This window comes from Giraffa tippelskirchi, chromosome 5, assembly GCF_054371585.1.
Source record: "Giraffa tippelskirchi isolate mGirTip1 chromosome 5, T2T-mGirTip1v1.2.pri, whole genome shotgun sequence".
NCBI classification, from domain to species: domain Eukaryota; kingdom Metazoa; phylum Chordata; class Mammalia; order Artiodactyla; family Giraffidae; genus Giraffa; species Giraffa tippelskirchi.
Window position 1 is genome coordinate 153549307 of NC_137279.1, and position 26573 is coordinate 153575879.

General features: G+C 39.2%; 1 protein-coding gene across 1 annotated transcript in view; it reads left to right on the forward strand.

Moving 5' to 3' along the window:
• Window positions 1-26573, forward strand: part of SLC35D1 (solute carrier family 35 member D1) — a 46641-nt gene extending 20068 nt beyond the window's left edge. Inside the window, exons 9-12 of the mRNA XM_081490762.1 lie at window positions 8636-8703; window positions 9842-9920; window positions 13639-13721; window positions 21850-26573. Of these exons, the coding sequence (XP_081346888.1) occupies window positions 8636-8703; window positions 9842-9920; window positions 13639-13721; window positions 21850-21958 (339 nt within the window). The 3' untranslated portion in view covers window positions 21959-26573. The remainder of the gene's footprint in view (window positions 1-8635; window positions 8704-9841; window positions 9921-13638; window positions 13722-21849) is intronic.

Sequence of the window (26573 nt, forward strand, 5' to 3'; positions counted from 1 at the left end):
TTTCTTGAGGAGATTGCTAGTCTTTCCCATTCTATTATTTTCCTCTATTTCTTTGTATTGATTACTGAGGAAGGCTTTCTTGTCTCTCCTTGCTATTCTTCAGAACTCTGAATTCAAGTGGGTATATCTTTCCTTTTCTCCTTTGCCTTTCAGTTCTCTTCACAGCTATTTGTAAGGCCTCCTCAGACAGCCATTTTGTCTTTTTGAGTTTCTTTTTCTTGGGGATGGTCTTGATCATTGCCTCCTGTACAGTGTCACAAACCTTCTTCCATAGTTCTTCAGGCACTCTGTCAATCAGACCTAATCCTTTGAATCTATTTGTCACTTCCACTGTATCATCGTGAGGGATTTGATTTAGGTCATACGTGAATGGTCTAGTGGTTTTCCCAACTTTCTTCAATTTAAGTCTGAATTTGGCAGTAAGGAGTTCATGATCTGAGCCACAGTCTGCTCCCAGTCTTGTTTTTGCCAACTATATAGAGCTTCTCCATCTTTGGCTACAAAGAATATAATCAGTCTGATTTTGATGTTGACCATCTGGTGATGTCCATGTGTAGTCTTCTCTTGTGTTATTGGAAGAGGGTATTTGCTATGACCAGTGCGTTCTCTTGGCAAAACTCTGTTAGCCTTTGCCCTGCTTCATTCTGTACTCCACGGCCAAATTTGCCTGTTACTCCATGTATCTCTTGACTTTCTACTTTTGCATTCCAGTCCTCTGTAATGAAAGGGATATCTTTTTTGGGTGTTAGTTCTAGAAGGTCTTGTAGGTCTTCATAGAATTGTTCAACATCAGCTTCTTCAGCATTACTAGTTGGGGCATAGACTTGGATTACCGTGATATTGAATGGTTTGCCTTGGAAACAAACAGAGATCATTCTGTCGTTTTTGAGATTGCATCCAAGTACTGCATTTTGGACTCTTCTGTTGACTATGATGGCTACTCCGTTTCTTCTAAGAGAGTCTTGCCGACAGTAGTAAATATAATGGTCATCTGAGTTAAAGAATTCTTTTCATGCCTGTGATGTGTATTGCATTATACTACCAGCACCTGTAGAGCCAGAGACTGTTCAAAACAGGACGAAAACCTTAGAAAGCATCTTTGTGTGTTCAATGTGTAATCATAGCTGCCAGTCAACCAGGATTGAAGATTGCTGGCCTTGTGGCAGAGAGCCCATCTACTTCTGTGTCGCACAGAATGACCAAGCAAGTCATTTTCTTCACAATGGCTCTTTATCAGTGTTTTCTAGAGGCAGACGTTTTAAAGTTTTTTTTTTTTCCTGAATAACAAAGTACATTCTCACTGTGCCTTCTTTATTTCCTATCTTCAAGAGAAGAAAAATTTGCTTGCACATCTATCACTGAGCGATAACAGTGGTAGAAGTTAAAGTGAATATTCTGTCTGAATGTAAATTATGTATACATTTAAAGTGTCTGTGTTTTCTTCTCTCAACTGATTCTCACAAGAGATAGATAGATGGAGCAGTTTTCTCTATTTGTAGTATAGATAGAGGCTTAGAAAGGTTAATGACTTCCTAATGGCCTCACAGGAAATTAATGGCAGAGTTGGAATTAGAACTTCAGCTTTTTGACTCAGTAACCATGTAGAACCATCTGGGAGAAAAAATTCAGACTATATTGCCTTGTCTTTGGTTTTCCCCAGTAGTACAGATGGAAAGATGATAGGCTATAGAACTTCATAGGCGTTTACTAGCTGAGTAATTTGGAGAAAGTTACTTAATATTTCTTAGCCTAGAGCATAATAGCTTAATAAGTTGTAGATTTTATTGTTTTTTTTTTTAATGCTGTTTTTATAGTAGGGAGAGTGGACTCCATTGTACTGTAATGCTGTTAGGGTTGTATTTATCCTGCAGCTGTACTCTCAGATGGCTGCTGCTTGTTCTGTCTCAGTCAAGACCCATTCCTGTGGCAGAGCAGGGGGATGCAACAGGCTTCCTGACCCGTTGACTGACTTTCTCCAGAGATAGGCTGAGTATGTAGGGAAAGAAAAAAAAAAAATCTTAGGAGAATTATTTTTCTATTTTTGAATTATATATAAATGGAATTATGTTCATGAGATTTATTTTTAGTATTCTACAGATATAGTTATTATGTTTCCAAAGGGCACTGTGCACTATATACTTGGATCATTTTTCTGAATAGAGTTTAATGTTCAGTGTAGAGAACATTGGGCTTGAAATACATTAAGTCTACCATTGATCAGCTGTGTTACCTAAAGACAGTCACTCATTGTCTTCTGGGAATAGTAAGACTTGGCCTTTCTACCTCACAGGCTTGTTGTAGGAATCAAATGATGGGGTGTATCTAGAAGCACTTTGCCAACTATAAAGTGCTCCACAATACATGGCACTACATTTTTAACTGTTAAGGCAGTACATTTTTATTGCCACTGTTTATCCCTTCATTATCAACAAATTCAACTGAATTATCTTCAGCTCAGTGCTCTGAAGTCCACCGTGGGGCCTGGAGCACGACTGAGTTTTAGTAGGTGTCAAATTGTACATTGAAAGCAGTGAAGGATTGTTGAGAGAGAAAGGATGAGAAGAGAAAAAAAAAATATATATATATGTATATATAAAGGCTCAAGTGGAACTTGTAGAGATGAAAAATATAATCAGAATTGAAAAATAAAGCAGAAAGTATCAAGCAGCAGATCAGGCACTATGCAGGAAGAAAAGTTCAGTTAGTTAAACAGCAATAGAAAGTGTTCAAGATGAAGGACAGAAAAAAAGACTAGAAAACAAATGAACAGATTATTAGTGATGTGTGGGATAATATTAAGAGCACTAACATTTGTGTAACTAGAGTCTGAAAAAGGGGTGAGTAGGGGGCAGAAAAAAATTTGAAGAAATAATAGCTGAATTTTTTCCAAATTTGATGAAATCTCTAAACCTGCACACACAGGAAAGTCAATAAACCTTAAATAGAATAAACATAAAAGAAACTGTACTATAGAGAGGGACATGTCATAATGCTAAAAGGGTTAATATAGGTGGGTATAACAATCCTAAATGTGTATATACTTGATGAGAGAGCTTCAAAATATATGAAGCAAAAACTGATAGCACAGAAAGGATAAATAGACCAACCTGGTGGAGATTTTAATATTCTGCTTTAAGTAATTGATAAAAATACCTAAACTGAAAGTCATTAAGGATAGAGATTACTTGAATAGCACCATCAACCAACGCAACCTATTGATGTTTGTAGAGCACTTCTGTCAAACAGCAACAGGATACTCATTCATTTCAAGTGCGCATGGAACAATGCACCAACATAAACTACATTCTGGGCTGTAAAACAAGTCTTGGTAGTTTAAAAGAATTGAAACCATACAAAGTATGTTTACTGATCAGCACAGAATTAAACTAGAAATTAAAATATATTAAAAACAAGATTTAAATTCAGTGATCTAAAGCGTCTCCCTTAAGAAACTAGAAAATAAGAGCAAATTAAACCCAAGTAAATAGAAGGATGCAGAAATCAATGAAATAGAAAACAAGCAGCAGAGAAGTCAATAAAAGTAAAAGCTGGTTCTTTGAAAGGATCAGTAGAATTGCTAAACCCTGGCCAATTAACCAGGACAAAAGTCAGAATACACAAATTACCAACATTAGAAATGAACAAAGGGCATTATTACAGAGCCTGTATATATTAAAGGGATAAGAGAATTATATGAACAATATGCCATAAACTGAAAAACTGAGAAGTGTACAAATTCTTGAAAGACAAAACTGTAAAAGCTCACTCAAGAAGAAATAGGTAACATGAATAGCCTTACTCTATAAAATAATTAACTTGCTTGAGTTAATTAAAATAATTAAAAGTCCTAATTAATAGGGCTATTTAGCCCCATCTTTATTAGAGAAATTGGATTTGTAGTTTAAAACCTTCTGAAAAAGGAAACTTCAGGCCCTGATCACTTCACTGGAATGTTTAAGGAAGAAACAATGCTAATTCCACATAAATTCTTCCAGAATGTAGCAAAGGAGGAACACTTCCCAAATGATTTTTTATGAGGCCAACATACCCTCTACCACTAGCTGACAAAAAAAATTATAAGGAGAGAAAAAAAAAACTGTAGTCTAAAAAAATCTAGCAATATATAAAAAGGACACTACCTCATGACCAAGTTGTGTTTATCTCAGGAATTAGGGTTAGTTTAAAACTGGAAAATTAATCAGTATAATTCATCATATTGGCAAGAGTAAAATAGAAGAAGGGCTTCCCTGGTGGCTCTGTGGTCAAGAATCTGTCTGCCAATGCAGGAGACGCAGGTTTGATCCCTGGGTCATGAAGATCCCCTGGAGAAGGAAATAGCAACCCACTCCAGTATTCTTGCCTGGGAAATCCCACGGACAGAGGAGCTTGGCGGGCTACAGTCCATGAGGTCACAAGAATCGGACACAAGTTAGTGAGTAAACAACAGCAAAAATGGACGAAACGTCAGTAGTTAGAGAATATGTATTTGATGAAAGTGACACCCATTTATGGGTTTAAAATTCTCAGCAAACTTGGAATAGAAGGGAACTTTCTCAATCCAATAAAGGACATCTACCAAAATAATATGTTGCTATCATACTTAGTGGTGAATGACTCAGTACCTTTTCTCTAGGACTGAGAACAAGGCAGGAATGTCCACTCTTATATAATGTTCTATTCAGCATTGTACTAGAAGACCTCATCAGTGCAAGAAAGTAAGAATAAGAGATTATAAAGGAAGAATTTAAAATACCTCTATAAAAACCATGATCATATATGTAGAGAAAAAAAGAATCTAGAAAAGAGTGATTAGAACTAACTAGTTTACAAGTTGTAAGATAACAAGGTCAGCATGTAAAAATCGACCGAACTGTGATTTACCAGCAGTGAACTTTTGGAAACTAAATAGTACCATTTACAAAAGCTTCAAAAGTATGAAGTACTCAGGGAAAAGTTTAGCAAAATATGTCTATATATCTGTGCCCTGAAAACTTTACAAGACAATAATAGATCAATGAAACAGAGCAGAGAATCAAGAAGTAGAAATAGACCATGTGGTCCGTTGTTTTTGTTGAAGTTACCTGAATAAATCAATGAGGAAAGGATAATCTCTTCAACAAATGGTGCTATAGCAATTTGACATCTGTATGCAGAAAAATGAACCTGACCCCTACCTCGGGAAATACAAAAAAATTCAAATGTATTTTGAATTGCATTGTGTTTTTTCTCCCCTAAGTCATGTTGAGGTCCTACTCCCAGTACCTCAGTGCCTTTGAAATAGGGTCATTACAGATATAATTCATTAAGATGAAAAGGAAATGGAGTAAGGTATACCCTAATCCAGTATCACTGGTACGGTTAGAAAAAGAAGAAATTTGGATACAGACAGTAACATAGAATGCCATGAAAAGATGAAGGCAGACATCAGAATGATGCCTCAGTAAGCTAAGGAACACCACAGATTGCCAGCACATCACCAGCCTCTAGGGCAGAGGCATTGTCCCTCACAGCACTCACAAGGAACCTACCCTGCTGATGCCTGGATCTTGGACTCCTAGCATTTAAAACCGTAAGAAATGATTTCTGTTTTTTAAATCGCTCAGTTGGTGGTACTTTGCTACAGTAGCCCTAACAAACAGATTAACAGTATCAAGTTTTCCAGTTCCATTTATTTTGGTTTTTTAAAACCAAATGAAGGTAGAGCAGTGGGAACACTCACACAGTGCTGGTGGGAATACAAAATGTTTTAGCCACTTTGGAAAACAATTTGACATTTCCTTACAAAAAGATACATTTATGGAAGGAACCAAAAGTATTATGTCAAGTTAAAGAAGGCACGTATAAAAGAGCACATACTATACAATGCCATTTATATGAAATTACTGAATGGCAAAACTCCAGTAACAGAAAGAAGAGCAGAGATTCCCAGAGGCTGTAAATGGGGGAGGGATTGACTGTAAAGAGGTGGGAGGGACCTTTCTAGGCTGGCAGATGTTTTTTTCCCAGCTTTACGGAGATATAATGGACATTTTTAATATTGTGTAAGTTTAAGTTGTACAATGGTTGATTTTGACAGTTATGTATTAGGAAATGATTACCACAGTAACATGAGTTAACCCTACTGTCACCTCACATAACTGCTGTTTCTTTGTGGTGAAAACACTTAGGATCTACTCTCTTAGTAACTTTCAAGTATGTAAACTTTATAGTATTGTTAACCATAAAACCGTGCTTGCACATTAGAGCCCTAGAACATATACATCTTCTAAGTTATAAAAACAACATCTCACTGTTTCCCCCTGCCAGTGCCTGGCAACCACCATTCTGCTCTGTTTCTATGCATTTGGCTTTTTTAGATTTTTACATGTGAGATCAAACTGTGTATGTCTTTCTCCGTCTGATCTATCTCACTTTGCACAATGCCTTCAAGGTCCATTTATGTTGTTGCCAAATGCAGGATTTCCTTTCTCGCTAAATAATGCTCCATTGTGTGTGTGTGTGTGTGTTTCATTCTGACTGTAAAATGTACATTCTTGCCAACAATATACAAGGATTCTCTTTTCTCCACACTGTTGTCAGCACTTGTTATCTCTTGTCTTTTTGATGACAGCTATTCTAACAGTTGTGGGGTGCTGTCTCATTGTGGTTTTAATTTGCACTGTTTTAGTGATGTTGAGCACCTTTTCATGTACCTGTTGTGCATTTATACCTCTTTTTTGGAGGGGATATCTACTCAATTCCTTTGCCTCTTTTTAAATTGGATTGTTTGGGATTTTTCTTGCTGTTGAGTTGTATGAGTTTCTTATGTGCTTTGGCAATTAACCTCTTATCAGATATGTAGTTTGAAAATATTTTTTCCCATCCCATAGGTTTCCTTCTCATTTTGTGGATTGTTTCTTTTGCTGTGCGGAAGCCTTTTAGTTTGATGTTGTCCCTCTTATCTTTGCTTTGGCTGTTTGTGCTTTTGGTGCCATAGCCAGAAAATTGTCAAGACCGGTGTCAAGGTGCTCTCCCCTCTGTTTTACTCTAGGTTTTATGGTTTTAGGCCAAACTTTCTTTATCATGATTGTTTCATGGTGGTTTCATGCCTACACATTTGTCAAGACTCATTGAATTACACACTTAAAAATTGGTGAATTTAATTTTTTTTATATGTTATGCCTCAACAAAGAATCATAAACAAGTTGAATGTCTGCTGCTGCTGCTGCTAGATTGCTTCAGTCGTGTCCGACTCTGTGCGACCCCATAGACGGCAGCCCACCAGGCTCTCCCGTCCCTGGGATTCTCCAGGCAAGAACACTGGAGTGGGTTGCCATTTCCTTCTCCAATGCATGAAAGTGAAAAGTGAAAGGGAAGTCACTCAGTCATGTCCGACTCTTCTCGACCGCATGGACTGCAGCCTACCAGGCTCCTCCCTCCATGGGATTTTCCAGGCAAGAGTACTGGAGTGGGTTGCCATTTCCTTCTCCAATGCATGAAAGTGAAAAGTGAAAGGGAAGTCACTCAGTCATGTCCGACTCTTCGCGACCGCATGGACTGCAGCCTACCAGGCTCCTCCCTCCATGGGATTTTCCAGGCAAGAGTACTGGAGTGGGGTGCCATTGTTGAATGTCTACTGTCTATCAAATGCTGTGATTCAGCTAATGTGAAGCGGGTCCTCCCACCAGGGAGCTCCCAGCCTGTAGACATGGCAGAGGAAGACTTGCAGTTCAGAGAGAGAGGAGTACGGAAGAGAAATAGTGCTCTGAGGCACAGGGGAAGGAGTTTTTGATCCGGGAAAGCCCCACAGAGGACCTGCTTGGCTTCTAGTTTGATGGGTGAGCAGGAGTCAGGTGAATGTCAAGGGGAAGGGCTTTCCAGGCAAAGGCATGTGAGTGTGAAATGCATGTTGTGTTTTATAAACCACGAGGAGCCTGGTATTGCTGGAGCCCTGGAGCTATGAGATTTGTGTTGAAGTGGCAAGAGTTGAAGTTGGACAGGTTGGCAGAGAGATGAAAAGTGGAATGTTCCTCACATTTGCTTGACAAACTCATATTGCAAGAGAAATTATGTACTTGAGAGAGAAACCCTCCTTCCTGGGTGAGAGATAGATGATCAATGCACGCTGTCATTTCTGTTCATTCCTTTGACGTTTGGCTTAGAAACAAAGGGGAACAGCAGAAACTTTGCTTTTATAAAATCAACTGTTTTTAAATAATAATTCTCCCTGGACAGACCTCAGCTGAATTTAGGTAACTAAGACTATACTTGAGCCTTCACACATTACAAGGAAGAAATATGTTTTAAGATTTGAGAAAGCCGTTATTTAATACCAGCCATCTGGGAAGATTGCTGAAATTAGCAAGACATGGCTTGTGCCTTCAAGCAAATAGCAGTTTCTTTGTACCAGCATGGAGAAGTATAACATCTCGCTCATGTTACATTTTGGAAAGGAGAAAACCTTACAAAACTGCTTGTTGATTCATTTCCATATATATGAGATTCTTGAACATCGTTCTTGATCGTTGGAGTGATGCGTGGAAATGTATGTTTATGACTGTGTAATGGGAGCAACTGCACAGGGTTTTCATTAATCAATGACACAGCCGACTTGGAAGGTCTGCTCTAAAATCCGGTGCTTTCTTGTTTATTACAGGCATTGGATTTTGAAGGCTGGGCTGACACCCTCTTTCTACTGCAGTTCACTCTCTCTTGTGTGATGGGGTAAGCCTTTGCTGCCTTGTTAGCAGATAGTTTTCCTAAAGAAATTTGGTCTAGTGTCTTTCTGCCTCATTCCTGACTGTTGAATGTATCACCTTAGGATAAACCTCCAGACTCAAGTGGTTTCACCATCCTTGGGAATGTACCCCCAGGGCTACCAAACTGATCTCAAAGTCATGCTTTTAGAAGGATGAAGGAAAAAAACTAAATATTTATTCAATAAGCTAGTATGTGATAAGCACCATTATATTTCAACATGCATTATTTAATTTTATTTCTACATTAACCATTTGACAGATACCGTTGCCCCCTACTCCTTAACTGCCTGAGAAAACAGGCTCAGAATTCAAATAAATTGTTTTAAGTTTGCAGAATTAGTAGGCAGCGGTAGCAGCTTTTGAATTTAGGACTGACTTCTCCCTATCATGTTGAAGAAGGCAAGAGGGTATCTGCAGATGTGACCCTTCTCTTCACCTCCAAATTTCCCTAGTGTTCCCTCAACCAGTCATTTCAATTGATGTTTGTGACTGGATGTAGTCCAGGCTTGCTACATAGTGACTGGATGCTTCAAAATAAAGTTGACATGGTAGCTTGCTACTGAATCAGGCTCAGAAGCCTCATTGTAAAATCTGTGAGTGCCGGCTGCTGCCACTGTTGTTAAGTGAACTATATCCCCTCTTAGAGTAGTTCTCACTTGTTTTTCTTCCATCCTTAAAGTTATCTCTCTTCTCTTCACCCTGGTCCAGAATCATGTTGCCCTCATGTTACGTACACACCTGAGCCAGAAACAGGGCTCATGTTACATATACACCTGAGTCTGTAAGCCCTGAGCTTTGTACCTCAGTTAGGTGAATTAGGACTGTGATCTAAAAAGATGACTCATGATTGTGAACGGTGATTTCAAGGTTTTGGTGCAGTAGCTGGGAAAAGCACCTGATCATTAAATGGACATGTGTTTCTCTTTAATGAAATTAAAAAATCCAAAGCTTCAATAGAAGCAGCAGTGAGGTGGGAAAGCTCACAGTCAGTGTTGAGCAGAATGTGCTGGCATGGCCTACATTGATCATTTCCCTTGGCTAGGGATTATTATAAAATAAGCAGTTGGGTTTTACTTATAAGATACCTTTTCCTTTTTTTCCAGATTTATTTTGATGTATGCTACAGTACTTTGCACTCAGTATAATTCTGCTCTGACAACTACAATAGTTGGCTGTATTAAGGTGAGTTGAAAAGGTACTGTATTCTTTTGGGTGCCTGCTTTATTTGAAAAGTGTTCTTCTAAAATAAGTCTGACTATGGCCTTCACCCTTTCATTCTTATTTCCTCATGTGTTGCCTTGATAGTTTGACAAAGTGTGGTGATGGTTTCTAGAACAATCCTGAGGAACTCAGGGAGAACATGATCTCCACTTTCAGGCAGCATAGGTCTGAAGAGTATGAGAAAAGGAGAATGCGTCATCTCAGAGGGGAGGAAGGAGAATGATATTCAGCTCTGCTTCTGACAGAACAGGTGACCAGCTCGGTACTGGTGGGTTTGTCCCTTTAACTCCTGACAAGGATTGTTCTCTTTCTCGCTGAGCTCTGGCTGTGTCATAGAAGGAGGATGCCTGCCAGAAGCTAATCAAGAGAGTTTTCCTAAGCGTGAGCCAAGCCATAAATGGCCCACTTTTAAAAGCTGTGTCTGACATTACCAGTGATGTCATTTCCTCCCGATCCATTTTATTTGAGAGAGGCTCATTTGTTTTCAGCCAGGAGAGCCACATTGACTTGAATATTGAGCTGCAGTTAGCAGCTTGAAGCCTGAGGCCTCTTACATCTGAATTTGTGATTCTAGTGCTTTAAGATCCAAGAGGCCACAGCATCCCTGAATTCCAAAAGCATTAGTGAGGTAGGCTTGTTTTCTAAAAGAGCACAATAGAGATTGGTAGGTCCTTGATCATTTGGAGGAAACAGTACAGTTCCCCTTGGGACTGAACTTCTGGTGCCTCCTTTGTCAGTCATGAGGGAAGGGGTTGCAGAGTAGAGTCTGACCTACTGTGTGCTGTGTTTCCCTTTGCATCCCCCGTGGAGTTGTATTCATAGATACCAGACCTCATTTTAGAACTAGATTTGGGTTAAAACTTCAGAAGGTCTGTGATTTCAAACAGAATTGGAGCATTTGGTGTGAATAGAATTCTAAACTAAGCTGTAATAACTGTGTGACTTCTATGAAAGCTAGAGATAAGCATTTGAAGGCCTGGGCTGGCTGAGACCTCTCCAGCCTTATTTGGGTTTTGTAAAGTTAATGCTTCAAGAGCCAAGTAGATGGCTTGTCTTTTCAGAATAAAAACAGCAGGAACACAAGACACAGGACAGTTGGTGCTTTGTTTTTAATCAAGAAGAAGGATGGTGTGGGAAAGTTATTTAGCAAATAACTAAACCTAATTGCTTAGAATTTCTTAGCGTACATTCTTCATCATCATCAATGTGAGGTACGAATATAGTAATGCTCTCATCAGCATTAAGTCCATTGCTTTTCTTTGGATGTTTCCTCCCCTCCACAGAATCATATGAACTTTCAGTCCAAAAGGAACAGTTTTACTTCTGAACTCTAGAGGGAGGGAAAAAAACCAAAGTATCTGATTACAGTTGACCCTTGAACAAAGCAGGTTTCAACTGCTAGGGTCCACTTTACTCATTATTGACCAGAGACATATTAATATGTTTTGTTACCCAAAAACTATTGACCAGAGACATTTCTGTATTCACTTACATAACAAATTGCCAGCCATAGACGTTAGTGTCTGCAAAAATACACCAGTCAATAATGTATTAACAAGCAGAATTTTTTCAGTAGTAAATATTACAGTACTGTACCATCTGTGGTTGCTGAATCTACAGATGCCCAATCTCAGATAAGGAGGGCCATTCATAAGTTGGGCTTCCCTGGTGCCTCCATATGGTAAAGAATCTGCCTGTAATGCTGGAGACCTGGGTTGGATCCTTGGGTCGGGAAAGTCCCCTAGAGAAGGAAATGGCAACCCACTCCAGTGTTCTTGCCTGGAGAATCGCATGGACAGAGGAGCCTGGTGGGCTACAGTCCATGTGGTTGCATGCACACACACATCTATAAGTTATACTCAGATTTTTCACTGCACCCCAATCCCAGCTTTGTACAAGGGTCAACTGTGGTTTATATTGCTATTGGTTCTCACAGCTGCTGTGGTATTGAAGAATGTCTTATACCTTTAGACAGATGTGAGTACCCTGATATCCTTGCTGGTTTGGAGTTGGGGCAGAGTGGAGCTTCTTTCATTGGCCTCCCAGTTGCATCCTGTGTAGCTCAGTCGCTGTTCCCCAGCAGGCTTTAAGCTGCCTTCTGTGCTTGAGGATCCTAACCCCCTAAACCCTTGGGTCAGCATTCCCTGTTTCTTTTAAGTGTGGTGGGAAAATTACTTAGGAGAACTTGTTAAACTTGGAGGGTCCTAGGCCCACCGCAGATGTTTTGAATCAGAATCTCTAAAGTAGGGCGTGGAAGTCATCAGGGTTTCCAGCTGAGTCTCAGGTAAACTAAGAGCTCAGAATTGCAGTCTTCGTTTTGAGCTACCAGCAGACTCTTCTATGCCTCCTGGTGAGTTCTACTTTGGGGGCATGCGTGTGTCTTCTGATAGAAAATCTTGGTTAGGATGCTTTAATATATAGTTTTTCTAACTTCTGACTGATATTGAGCAAAAGATTGGGTTCTCTGTTCTTTCCTTTTCTGAAATTTCTTGGGCAGTTTATGCTAACTAATTTCTCTTTTCCCTGAATCTCTGTGTTCCGAGAGGGGTTGTGTTAACACATTTTCCCAAGTTACCTACCAGCCTTGTTTACAGTTATGTGTTTGTTTTTTTTTCCCCCCTCTCAAATAATAAGAAAATCTGCTCTAAAGTGACTTCTTTCTCTATATTTAGACCTGGAAAAGGCTGACATAATTTTGAATGCTCTCTCAAAGGGTACTACTCCACTATAAGAATAATTTTGAAGTTTATTTTTGGCCTTTTCAAAACACGATAGCACTTTACTTGCTGCTTTGTAGGCCTGATCTAAGAGAGCCCGGGTACTAAAAATATTTGTGACATTTACCGTTTTGGAAGTTGTAATAGCACAGAAGGAGTCAGTGACTTAAGAATGGGAAAAAAGGTTAGGGAGGAATTGAATAAGAGCTTAAACTTCAGAAATTTTCATTTCATCTTTGTGGTCTGAGGATAATTAAAAAGGAGCCAGAGGTTTTCACTGCTGTGGGCCCAGTTTGAGGCCTAGTTGAGGAACTAAGATCTCACAAACTGAAAAAGGAGCGAGATAAGCAAATGTTTACACCTGGGAGTTTAAGGGAGTTGGGAGAGGTGATTTTAGGTGTGAAGCTTTGAGATGACTTCCCCTGTGTTTTTTTAAGATACCAACAAAGAGTCCTCTAGAAATAATCTTTGAGTTGGTAAATTCTCCATCATCCCTTTTTTCCCTTTCAAAAAAAAGGGAAAGATACTTGCCTGTAAGCAGATTTTCCTTCATTCTCCCCTCACAAAGTCAGCTGGTACCTCTGTGAGAGGAAAGAAACATTCTTTCTGAGCTTGCTAAATGTGTAGAAATACCCCTGGTAATAGCAGTGTTTCTTTATTTAGATTTGTAATGTCAGCCCATATCACAGGGAAGGGGAAAGTTTGATGATCTTTTTAGTATTCTTCAGTATTGGTGAAAGCATTTAGCTTCTGGAGAGAGACCAGGAAGAGACTGCTGTTATTGTTTGTTGATGTTCATACTCATGCTACACTCATTTTAGGATCGTTGGGTTTTTGTTAGTTTCTGTTAATTTGCTTTTGTAATTTAAGGATATATGTTTGGGTCATTGTGTGGATGACTGCATTTGAATATTGAAAAAGTTCAAACCTGTGTAACAGTATTTTGCCATTTTTCTTTTTAGAATATATTAATAACTTATATTGGAATGGTCTTTGGTGGAGATTATATTTTCACTTGGACAAACTTCATTGGCTTAAATATCAGGTAAGTAAAAATATTTAACTATAACCACTTTGACAGATGGATTTAGATTGTCAAACAGTCACAGTTAGCTTGGACTATTTAATGGCAAATTTGTTCACTTGTTATTAAACAGACATTTGTGGAGTTCCTACAATACTTTATACAGTTAATGTCTTTTTGATAATGCTTTTTAAGAAAAAGGGAGAAAGTAGTTTCATATTTTATGCACAGTTTTGAGGGAGTCTTTTCTGGAAGTTGAACTCCTTTTGTTTAGCCTTGAAAGAATAATCTTTTATTTTTTGTGCTAGATGTCAGTGCAGTGTTCTTAAGAAAATTCCAGGCTAAAGAATACCAGCTCTCTTTATATTGCTTTATATGCATCTTACTTGGGACACATCACTGCGTTTCTTGAGACTTCTTTTATCGTCAACAATGATGAGGGTAACTTGCCTGAAAGAGCTTTTTCAGTTTGAGAATCTTGAATTTCATGGTTTTAAATACTATTTATATGCTTTAAAACCCTCAAATTTTAAAGACCTCCGTCCTGAACTCGGACTTGTATACCTAATTAGCTCACTTGACATCTCTAGCTGACATGTCCAAAACTGAACTCCCTGTATTTCCTCCAAAGTCTGTTCCACCCACAGCCTGAACATCTCAACTGGTGACACTCCATCCTTCTAGCCTCTCATTCTAAAAGCCTTGGAGTTATCCTCAACTCTTCAGCCTATACCCAACATCCAGTGTGTTAGCAAATTCGATTGGTTTTACCTTCAGAATACATCCAAAAAAGATCACTTTTCACCATCTGCATTCCCCCCATCATTATCTCAGCCACCAACATCTTTTGCCTAGATTACTGCCTAGTCTTCTATACTTGCATCTCTGATTTGGCTCATCCCCACATCTCACCCCGAGTCAGTTCTCAAGAGTAGACGGTGTATTTATTCCTTGTCAGAGCTAAGTCAGAACATGTCCCTCTTCTTTGTACTCCCCTCTCCATGTCCCAGTGTCCTGACAAGGCGCTGCAAAGCCTGTGTCTCGCTTGCCCTTCAATTTCAGCTCTTGCTTCTCTTCTCCCTCACTCTATTTCATCTACACAGACCTCCTTGCTATTCTTTTCGAATACAGGGCATGCTGTCTCTTTAGGGTGTTTGGACAGAATATTTTCTTTACCTGGAACACTGTACTGCCAGATGCTTGCCTGGCTGGTTCCCTTATGCCTATATATTTTTGAAAAATGTTACCTACTCACGGAAGTTTACCCTGACCACCTCATTTAAAATTGCAACCTGCTCTTCCTCTTCTGATACTCTGAAGCCCTCTTACTCTATTTTTCTGTTTATGTTTATATATACTATGCATTTTCTATCTCCTCTGCTACATTGTAAGTTCCATGAGGGTATAGATCTCTGCCTGTATTGTTCACTCATCTTTCCAAGCTCCTAGAATGAGTTCTGGTCATTGCTTAATATTTGTTTGGTGAATTCTCTATGGATTGGTGATAAAAAGAAAAAAAAAAAAACCACTTTGAAAACTATGAAGGTCTTTAATGGTAGTATCTTTTTAATTTACAATGAATTATATAACTTCTCTTGAGCTTTTATATCTTTAAATGTAAACAAGTGATAATGCCTATTCCACCTTTCTTATTAATCAGTGTGAGAATTAATACTAATGCTATTAATAAAGATAATAATTCATTATTTTCCCTTCCATGACATTTATTTGCCATTATTATTGTTTGTCTTTTTAGAGGAAAAATTATTTGTTATTTGTGGGGGTTGGACATGTTGGTTGGAGTTTGGATATGTAAATATGCCCGAGGCTTGCATATTCTGGAAGGAAGACAAGCAGTTGAGTCTCAGATCTCGTTCACAGTTGCAGTTCTGATACTTAACACTTGTGTGATTTCGAACGTGTTGTTTCTTTCTGAGCTTCAGTTTTCTTACATATTTCTGTTAGAAACCTATATCTTGAGAGTTGTTGAAATGAAATAATCCAATGAGTGAAGTACCTGATTCATTGCTTGATATTTATGCTTAGTAGATAATCAATTTCTTTCATTAATAGTTGTGAGAACGGCTAGGATATAAGGATCAACATGGTGAACTAGTTCTGAGTTTGCATGTAGCCTAAGCTTCCTTCATTTCTAAAAATCTAGATTAAAGAGTCTTTATATGATACATTATGGGCCTGATTCAGAAATGCCTTGATTTTTTTTTTTTTTGTCTCCTTCAAGTAAGAACTTGATGGTTAAAATGAAGTAAGAGCTGCTGTGCGCATTTTCAGATATCTGCAGTTTAAATCTCTTATAACATAGTATCTTATAAGAAATATTGGGTTTTTTTTCTACATCGCAGGCTATTTAAAAAAAAACTTCAGTGCCTGAGTATGTTGGAACGTTTCATGTGTCAGCCCAACATATGTCAAATCTAAAGTCTTGAAAGTTTCTTTTTGTGTTAAGTAGTGATTATAGTTCTGGTTAAACAGTACCATTTTGCTAGCAAGGTTAGTTGATAATGATGTCATTGGTACTCTTCCCTTATGTAATATTTTTAATAATTTCTAATTGCCTTCACATTTTATTGTAATAAATTTTACAGGCCATATCTCTTTAATCTCTGTTTCATTACAGGGTTAAGGAGAGTAAGTAGTATACTTATTTGCCAGTTAGCATTCAAATTATTTGCAGAGTTAGGATTAGAGTCCCGATGATCTTGTGTTTCAAATACCATTTCTTTCCATTACAACTTGGTTTCAGTGTCTGTAAAGGAAGGTATATGTTGCCTTTTTTTTTCTTTCACTTTTTTTCTTTAAAATAAAAATTATGGTTTTGGGTTTTTTTTTACATCTTACACTAGTTAGTAAGTGGACTCATGGATTGTGAACTTTACTTTTTATTTTTTTAATGTGAAAAACCAAACTTAGATTGGCTACTTAGTAGATTTCACATTGATTGGAAATGGTGTGAGTCCATCCTTGGCTAATTGCACTTTGAAAGAAATCACTAATACAACTGTACTCTTAAAGAATTTTCTGGCTATACTCTGATGAATCTTGCTTCCCTTCATCCTGCTTGGGTTTTTTGTTTTTTTGGTTTTTTTTTTTTTTTTTGCTGTTTCAGGAAAAGTTTAAATAGTCCCTTCTGATAGGATTCAATTCTAGGAAGCAAGAGGTTTGTATTGGTAGGTTCTCAGGCTCCAATTCGATTTTTTTTTTTCCTGTCCCCCAGTAGGGCTCTGTTAAGAGCCTGGCTGTCTCCAGCTCCCCTAAGTGCCTTTTTCCAGTGGCCAATTACTGTGTGTTCACTCAAGCTCAAAAAAGCAGCAGAGCTAGTGGGGAATGAATACTGAAGGGTGGTGACAGAGTGTGCTTCTGTACTTTCACCAGAAGTTGGGCTCTGGCCTGTGGCTTTGGCCCAAGTAATGCAGGCTTTCCAGGTAATGACAGCGGCATCTCCGTAACTGCCCAGGCTAGAATTCATAGAACTTTTGGAGTTTATTTTTATCTGTGATTCTTTTTTTTTTTCCCTTCTATTTAAAAAAATTAACATATGATTTAAATACAGTAACCTCTCCCCCACCATTTCCTGTACAGTTCTGGGAGTTTTGATAAATGCATACAGTTATATAACTACCACCACCATATTCAAGGTATAAAACAATGTAATACCTCCCAGATCTCCCTGTGTCCTTTTTCATTGAATCTCTCTCCCCTACAAAGATCTGTTTTGTATCCATATGATGTCCCAAATGTTGTATAATGATACAAAATGTTATGCAGCTCTTTGTCTGACCTCTTTCACTTAACATGTTGCATGAGAGTCCATGTTGCATATGAGATTCGGTGGTATGCATGTATCAGTAGTTTGTACCTTTTTCCTGCTGCTGCTGCTGACTGTCCATCCCTTGAGGTGGTATGTGTGTGCTTAGTAGCTCAGTCATGTCTGACTCTTTGTAATGCTTTGAACTGTAGCCCGCCAGGCTCCTCTGTCTGTGGGGTTTTCCAGGCAAGAATACTGGAGTGGGTTGCCATTTCCTCTCCAGGGAATCTTCCCAGCCCAGGAATAGAACCTGAGTCTCCTGTGTCTCCTGCATTGTAGGCGGATTCTTTACCTGCAGAGCCATTGGGGAATTCCCTTTTACTGCTGAGTAGTATTCTATTATGGAGTTCCTAGATCAGAGATTGAACGTGTGTCTCCTGCATTGGCAGGTGGATTCTTTATCATTGAGTCACCTGGGAAGCCCTGAAGTTCTTTTATTACCGCTATTTTATAAATGAGGAGGCTGAGGCTTAAAAAGTTTCAGTCTAATGCATTCTGAAGACATGGCATTGGGCCTGTTTCTGTTTGCCTGGCACTGTGCTCTAGAGAGATGTGGTGCATTCACTCATAGCTCTGCCAGGGTCACACAGCTCATGTCATTGAAGGATTCCATGTTCTCACCCTTGAATGAATTATCATTCAGTAAATGACTAATTAGTTATAATGTAGCCTAAGTGAACCATATGTAGCCATTGCCATTTTAGATTCTCAGCTATCTGAGGGCAGAAATCACTTGTCTTATTTATAGTTGTGTCAGTACTTATCAGTGCCTGGTCTGTAACAGGCATCCAACCAATAATAATAATAACCAAATACCAGACAATATTTTTTTATGCTTAGTCTTATCCTCGGCATTGCCCTAAGTATGCCATACTTAATCTAACAGTTCTCTGAGATAGGTGCTGTGAGTATTTCATTTCATAGAGGGGCTGAGAAACTTGCCATGTATTATCCAGCTGGTGAAATATTCAGTCCATGATTGCCTTCCAAGTTTTCTTAACTGCAGTCCAGTAAGAGTGAATAGAGGAATAAATTAATTTTATTTTCATATCCCTTCAGCATATGTCATCATACTGGTTACATAACTCAAGTCAGCCTCCTTTTGTGTAACACACCCATTTTACTGTACCTTCTGACATCAAACCAGAGTCTATACAGTCTCTAGGGTGGGCTGTGATGCAGCTCAGAGTCTGGCTCCAGAGCTGGGTCCTGAGGACTTTGGTCTAGCCACTTCTGCCTGGCTCCTGAGTTTACTGTTCCTGCATTTGGGACTCCTTTACCTGTTTCCTTAAAAGGAGGTTTTGCTTCCTGGTTCCAGACTTCTCCTCCTGCATAATTCCATCCTAGCAGACTTTTCTAGTTCCAGGCTTCTCCTGAAGTAAGGACGTGAGCTCTTCTTAGTGGTTCTCTCATTTGGAGAGAGAGAAGGACGTGTTTTGTATTATCAGTTGGTATTATCAGTGGGTTGCTGCTGCTGTAACAGTTACCAGGCTTTTCATAGAGATAAATAACTGACTTCTCACTGGAATAACTTTGACTTCTAAAAGGATGTAGGGAGGTTAGCAGGCCCTTTACGATATTATAATTCCTTACAGAAGAGCACTGAAATGGACTATAGCAGCAGATTTGTGTTCTGTTATGGGTACTGCCACTAGCTATTTATAGTTCACTTTTCATAACCTCAGTTTTCTTTTGCTCAGTTTTTAAGCTAGGGTTGTCTGTTTTAGTTCGGTTACTAAACTTCTCTGATTGACCCTGGTCATGAGATCTGAAGTTATTTTGCAGGAGACTAATGACATTTGAAGGAACTTCTTTCAGGTGTGGGAAACATATATAATATATTACTTTTTTAAAAGTTCTGACAGGAGTCCTCTACCTACATTTTAAGGTGTTTTTTTTTTTTTTTTTTTTTTTTAAGAGGCAGAAAAGAAAAAGGAGTAGAAGTAGGGGAGAAAATGATGGAAATGCTTGAGTAATTTGGATTCAGCCCCGAGTTGGGGAAGAGTATCAAAGATATCAGGAAAGCAAAAAAAAAAACCCTGTTTTCAAATATGTGAGAGAAACGCCCCCTTTCCAAAAACAGACATTAAATGGTAAGAATAGGTAGAAAGCAAGTTTTTAGGTTCGTATTCTTCTATGTATTTAACTTTTCTCTAGTTGAGTCCTTTAAAAAAAAAAAACTGTATTGTGCATGAAGTCAATCTTGTCAGAATTCTGATCTTAAAAGAGAGCATCTACCTGACTCACATCAGTTAATAAAACAAATAATATCCTTATCAATGCCGTTGAATTCCAAAGAAATCACAACAAAATTTGGGAGCCTTTTATTTTTTTGTAAATTTACTCCTGGCCAAATTCCTAAAACTCCTAGGCAGATAGAATGGTTAACAAACATCCTGGTCAGACTTTTGTGACTGAAGTACTTCTATTTTTAAAGTATGTGCACACAAGGGAACGATATTTAATGTCCTGTAGTAAATCATAACAAAAATAAAATGAAAAAGAACGTGGGTATGTATATGTATGAAATTGCATAACTTTGCTGTACACCAGAAACTAACATAACATTATAAATCAACTGTACTTCAATAAAAACTAACTAAAGTATGTGCACAGACCTACACTTACCTTGATATAGAAAGGACATAGATAGATATCTGTGAAGGCAACATAGGGAGTTAATATTTGTTGAGTGCCTAGTCTGTGACGGCCACCTTTACAACATTGTTTCATTTAATCATCGCTGAGTTCACATGAAAATGAAACTGAGACTCAGAGGGGTGAAATAACTTGCCCAAGGTCTCACAGCCACCATAGTAAGAAGCAGAGCTGAGACTCTAACCCTGATCTGACTATAAAAATCTGCTGCGTGATTTACCCATGTGAGAGCATATGGGATAAGAGAGTAAAATGGTCCTACTTTGTTTTGAACATTTTCAGTCTCTCTGCTTACCTCCTGTCTTCCCACCGGCTTGTCTTTATTCTCCTGTCTCCTTAAGGAAGTGACTGATTAGTATGCAAAGGCATAGACTAATTTTTACCTTAAGGGAATTTGTAATCTAGTTGGGAAGGTTCATTTATTCCTAAACACACATATGATAGGGACTTTTAATACATTCCCTCAAAAGAGTTTTCAGGACACTGTGTAGCCCAGGTGGGCTTGAGGTCCCAGAATAATCACTGTCCCAGAAGAGCGAGCCCTCCTGGCGGTAGGTGTGGTAGACAAGTGTGAGGGGTGGCAGCAGCCAGCTCAGAGGCCAAGGGCTCAGATGATACAGGTTCTCCCCTGTTCACTTGATTCTAGCTGGAGGGAAACCAGCCCTGTGAGTCTCCCCAGGATCTGCGTGTTTTCTTTCTTGTGTGTGTGCATGTGTGCTCAGTCATGTCTGACTCTTTGCAGCCCCATCGACTGCAGCCTGCCAGGCTTCTCTGTCCATGGAGTTTTCCAGGCAAGACTACTGGGGTGGGTTGCCAGTTCCAGGGGATCTTCCTGACCCAGGGATCAAACCCGCTTCTCTTGCATTTCCTGCATTGACAGGAGATTCCTTGACAATCCGCATTGACAAGGCGGATTCCTTCCATTGCACCACCTGGGAAGCCTGTTTTCTTATTGAGATGTTTTTTATTCTTATTGAAAAGTATTTCTGTCTCAAATGATTATTTTTGAAAATGCAGAAAATACAAGTAGAAATCACCTATAATCTCAGTCTAGATGTAACTATCATTAATATTCTTATTTTGTTCCTTCCAGACTTTATTCCGATGCATTAATGTACATACTCGTGTTCATTTAAATAAAATTGGGTTGGAGAATGCTGAACTATTTTTTCATTTTAAAGGTCATGGCCAGCTCTTTATTTTCTGTCATTTAAGTGAATGCCTATTATTCTATTGTATGAATTTATATAATACTCTATTGTGAGTCACTTATCCTTTAGCTAATTTTCTGCAGTTATAGATTTTGTGATAAGTGCTTTGTCAATAAGTCTATGAAGATGTACACAATTCATCCATGAAATAGATTGCTAGGTCAGAGGATTAGCAGAATTCTGAGCTTTTTATTTCAACAAATTGTCATGAAGAAAGACTGTATAAAATTGGCACTCCTGCTGACAAGTATATGCAAACATTCATTTTTCCAAAGCATCAGCGACAGTGGATAGTACCATGATGAGGGAAAGTCTCTAGTTTGGTAAATGAAAATGCTGTATGTTTTCATTTTATGTGGTGTTGAATTATAAAGGTAGCTCCAACCCTCACTCCAGGTTGCCTTATATTTGCCATTCCTTCCTTCCTCCCTGATGGTGGTTTTCTGTTTTGCAGCATTGCTGGGAGCCTGGTATATTCCTACATCACCTTCTCTGAAGAGCAGCTGAGCAAACAATCAGAGGCCAGTAGCAAGCTGGACATTAAGGGGAAAGGAGCAGTATGATGAGGGTTGCATCAACTGCATTGGCCCAAGTTTTCGATCAAATGGAAATACTGGCAATTCTTACACAGATACTGAGGTGTCTTGATCATGGAGAAAATACCATTCCTTTGCACTTGTACAATCTGAGGATTGATTGCTGCCTTTTAAAATTTTATGAGAGAAACTTACAATTGACTTTTAAATATGCCATTAGAATTAATTTATATCAGACTGGAAAAAGTACTGGGCTTTTTAATTTATTTTTCTTCTATGCCGACAGTGAAACATCCATGTTTTGAAAATATTTTATTCAACAGTTTGGTATCCAGGTGTCCCTGAGAGCCACATATCTAAAGCGTTCTGTCAGGAGCCTCACTGTTCACGTCGTTGCTGAGTCTGAAGGCGGTTTGGCCTTCCTTCTGCTGGAAATGCAGCGGAGGATCTGAAGTTACTCTTCTCTGAATTTTCTTTTCTAACGATTGCCTTTTCTTCATGAGCCTGTCATCACTGCTTTGGCCAAAGAGGACACCTTTGGCACTACAGAAGTGTGTGTGGCTTTCGAAGTGTACTGGTTTCTACATTGGCTTTCCTGAGAGCTCATGGGATGAGCAGGGTGTGTTCCTTGAAAATGTCCTATTCCCTGTATGTTGTGTAGGATGAGGAAAATGAAGGGGTGAAGGAAGTAGACCTTTACTCATTTTATTCATCTGTTGGAGTCATTTATTCAACTAAAATGTATTGTGCATGTAATACGCGCCAGGCATTGTGCTGAGTGCTGGGGGTGGAGAGATGGTCTTGGAGGTAGTTGCCTGATCTCGCTCCTGCTATAGTGACCAAGGTTAAGACTGAGAACTTAGCTCCATGGATTTATTCAGAAGACGTTGTGACTGTGAACAAGTCTTAGAGGTTTTCTCAGCTCTCAGAAACTGCAAATCTGTATGTGGGGTTAGAAGCACCCACTCCACAGCGATGTGAAACCAAATGCTGCAGTGTACATCAAACGCATATGAACCCTGCCATCATAAACCATGAGCTCAGCTGTTCTTGCCTGAGTGAGAATGGCATGCTGGGAACATGACCTCCATCTATTTCCCCTTGCTTCCCGCCTCTGGGTTTGGTTGCTACTCTTTTTACTCCTGCTTGAATCAGTATGACTAGTCTTACATTTCTCAGTGTATGATTTGAGGGGAAAGGCTGGTTAGATGTTTCTATATGGTCGGGGCTTGGACTGTGTTGCTGGCACTGTCAGTGTTAGAGCCGTCACCTTCCCTCCTCTTCCTTCGATGGCATGACCATACCTCTTTCCTTTGGACACTCCCACCACATCCCACATTAATGAGCAGGCCCACTTCTCTCAAGGTCAATGCTGCATCCTGGGAGAGCAGCTGTGGATGGGCCTCGCCTGAATTGCCTCTTTGGGCAGGTCGGGTGTTAACTCAAACACAGCAGGTGTGACTTGGCTTAGAGACATCCATTGACTTTGGAGATAAATGCTTGCTCAGGCCAGCTGTGCAGTCATTGTGCAGGAGGCTAGCTACCTTTGCGTTGGTGTACATGCTGGCTTTCATTTCATTAGGTTTGCAATCTACTGGCCTTTGTTGACCTAAACAGCTAGTATTCTGGTGTCTCAACAGGGGACCTAGAAGGTTTTGATTTCTTCCTATTTTTGAAAAAGTTATATATTGGAGTCTTTTTCATATTCATATCTTTCCCTTATTTTTGGTTTGTCTTTGTCAAAGCCTAGCCAGTGGTGCTGGGTCCCTAGAATTAGCCTCATAGCCAACTCTCAAGTTAGTAGCTCCATGTAGGGGGGTCCTGAGACTCACTGTTTCCTAATATTATGTGAGCTGATAAATTTTAAGTGGGAGAATGGGATATTATCTTGTGCAAGATATCATCTTATCCCTGTTTTATCGATAAGAAAGCAAGACTCGGAGAAAGATGACTTGCTAATAAGTCAGAATTCCTGTTTTTTCCACTGAACTGTGCTGCCATTGATAACCCTCCCTTCTCCTCTGAGGAAGTGAGGAAGTAGGGGTGCCAGCTGAGCTAGCCTGAGCTCTTTCAAGGAGGCGAGTGATTGATGGAATTTGGAGTCAGCAAGGAATAGGCTTTGTGCATCAGGGAGAGTGATGGGCACTCTGCGTGCCTGAGCTTCTGTCTTACTCCAGGCTGGCCGTGGGTGACACGCACTTCTTCCTATGAATTTTGCTGCCTCTGCCCACTTTTGCCTGGGGACAAGGGGAAGGCATTTTGGGAGCTAATTTTGGTAGTTCTGTTCCTTCTTCTATGAGCTACTGGGAGGAGGGAGCTTTGACATTAGAAAGAGTTTGTGTGCATTTAGAGGTGTTGTACTAAGACCCACCCCTCCGCCCCGCCAGGTGTTGAACTGCTTCCTGGGGAGTCGGTTTCTTTGAAGATCTGTCGTCTCTCCAGGTCTTATTTGAGAAAATTGTGCTTAGTAATAACTTGACTAAATGCACATGACCTTAGGGCCCCTGGCCTGTACTGAGCTTTCTGACTGACTAGAAGCGGTAGAGCAGCTTCAGGCTTTCTGCCCTGTCCATGTTGATTGTTGGATCCCCCTTCACCTGCCACCAACATCTCAGCAAGAAGCCTGGGGAAGTTGGAGATTGAGTAGACTGACCAACCATTTTTGTAGTTTGTTTTCAGTTATGTGCAGGCTTGGTTATGGCACATGAAGAGATGTACCTGGTATTTCAGCATCTTACAAGGCAAAAGTTCTTTGATCTGTTAACTACCTCCTGGGAGAAAAAGAGGCAGTATAGAGTTAAATCCTGAATTTGCCCTTTGAGACAGATGAGCTATGGTGAGGATTTTGAAAACACATTTGTGACTAGTGGCTCCTCTTTTTAAGTTAATGACAACGATGCCTTCTTTGACCAGTCTGATTTTAAGGCAGTGCCAGACTGATTTGAATAACCTGATTGGTCAGGCTACACGTTGCCAGCATGTCTGGTGATTTTTAATTCCCTCATGTGACTGTTGACTGTAGGAGTCAGTCATTTGTAGGATCCAGCTTGCACTTAGGTTAAGAAAGAGAAGTATGTTTTGCACTTGTTTGTAGTTCTTATTATATCAGCCATGCATGGAAAGTTCACAGCAGTAACGCTGATATAAGATCTTCATGGAGAGAAGAGTAGAGTTTCACTTTTGACTCGTTTGGAGTAGTAACCAGGATTTTGGGCAGGCCTACCTTTATTTTGGTTGGTATGGCATCTTTCAGTGAGCAGAAATTGACTATTTTATGCCAGGCATTATGCGAAGTTCTGCGGCAGCTGAGATGAATAGGTTCTCATTCTCAAGGAATGTATAATTCTTTAGTCAGACCCCGATTGAGAGAAAGAAGCAGATGAAAGAAGTCAGCGATTTATGAGTAGAAGCTGCCTGCACAGTTGTTAGCACTGCTGATTAGGGGTGTCCCACCCATAGAGTTGACTGAAGCACTTCTTTAATCTAAGAGGACTCATAGCTCATACTAGTCCTCTAGCTCTGAGATGAGAGCCAGGCCATTCTAATTCTGTGACTACCCGGGTCCCTCTGCTCTCTCCTGCACGTATTCTTGCTTCCCCATAGCTGTGTACTACTGGTTCCTCCCTATGAACAAGGCTGTAATTGATTTTTCTCTCCCTGAGGGAAAAATAATAATCTTCAAAATAAATAAGGGATGCAAACTTCTCAGCACAATGCCTCGTGCATATTAGGCACTCAGCAAATGTTGTTACTGTCATGATTTCAAGGTTAGACTCTAGGCAAAGATTAAGAGTCTTACTTTGTGCTCCTTAAATGCTAGAGGCCTGGGCAATGTATTTCTTTTCAAATGTGACCCTATAATTTGGTTGCTTCTAGAATGGTTAAAGAAGAGTTTCTGCTCACGGTCAACTTTTTAAAATATCTAGTGGGTATAGTTGGGCTATTGTATGATGCAGGTGATTCTACCTTTAAAAAAGATTCTATTCTTTGAAAAAGAAAAGAGAAATGACTCTCATATTTTGGTAAATTTTTAAAAAAAATTTAGTATCTATCTCAGAGTAATAGCATTACACTTCAGAATGGTGATTCTGTTAGAACTTCCCCAGTTTGTTACCTTAAGGTAGCTCCTGTGTAGGTTGGACATTCTTTCTTCTCATCTCCGAATTAAATGCATTATCTTCATGCTGCCTCTGTGTCCAGGCTTTTGTCAGTTGTTGGTATTTGTGAACCTCTGGCACCATCGCTGTTTTCTAAGCCTACCTTCTAGTTCCTACTGTTAGGATGCCACTTCATCATGGTATGAGGAGATAGTCTATGATGGGTTTTTTTTTAAGCTTTCTTTTTTGAAAATACTTTTTTTAAAAAGAAATCTACTGGTTAGATTTTTTTGTCTCACAAAGATGTTTTCAGAGATTATTTTGTTCATAAGCATTTCTTTCTCATGCTGATAATCAACTGATTTTTGTCTACAAATGTTGGCCTGTCACAGTATTTTTTCAATATAGATTCTATTTACCAAATGACCATTTTAGTGTTTTTAAAAGGTACTGAGGATTGAGATATGTAAATCAGGTGACATAAATATGAAAATTATGTGCCTAAATATTTTTGTAAAGGTGTCAAATAAATACTTTTTCTTCAA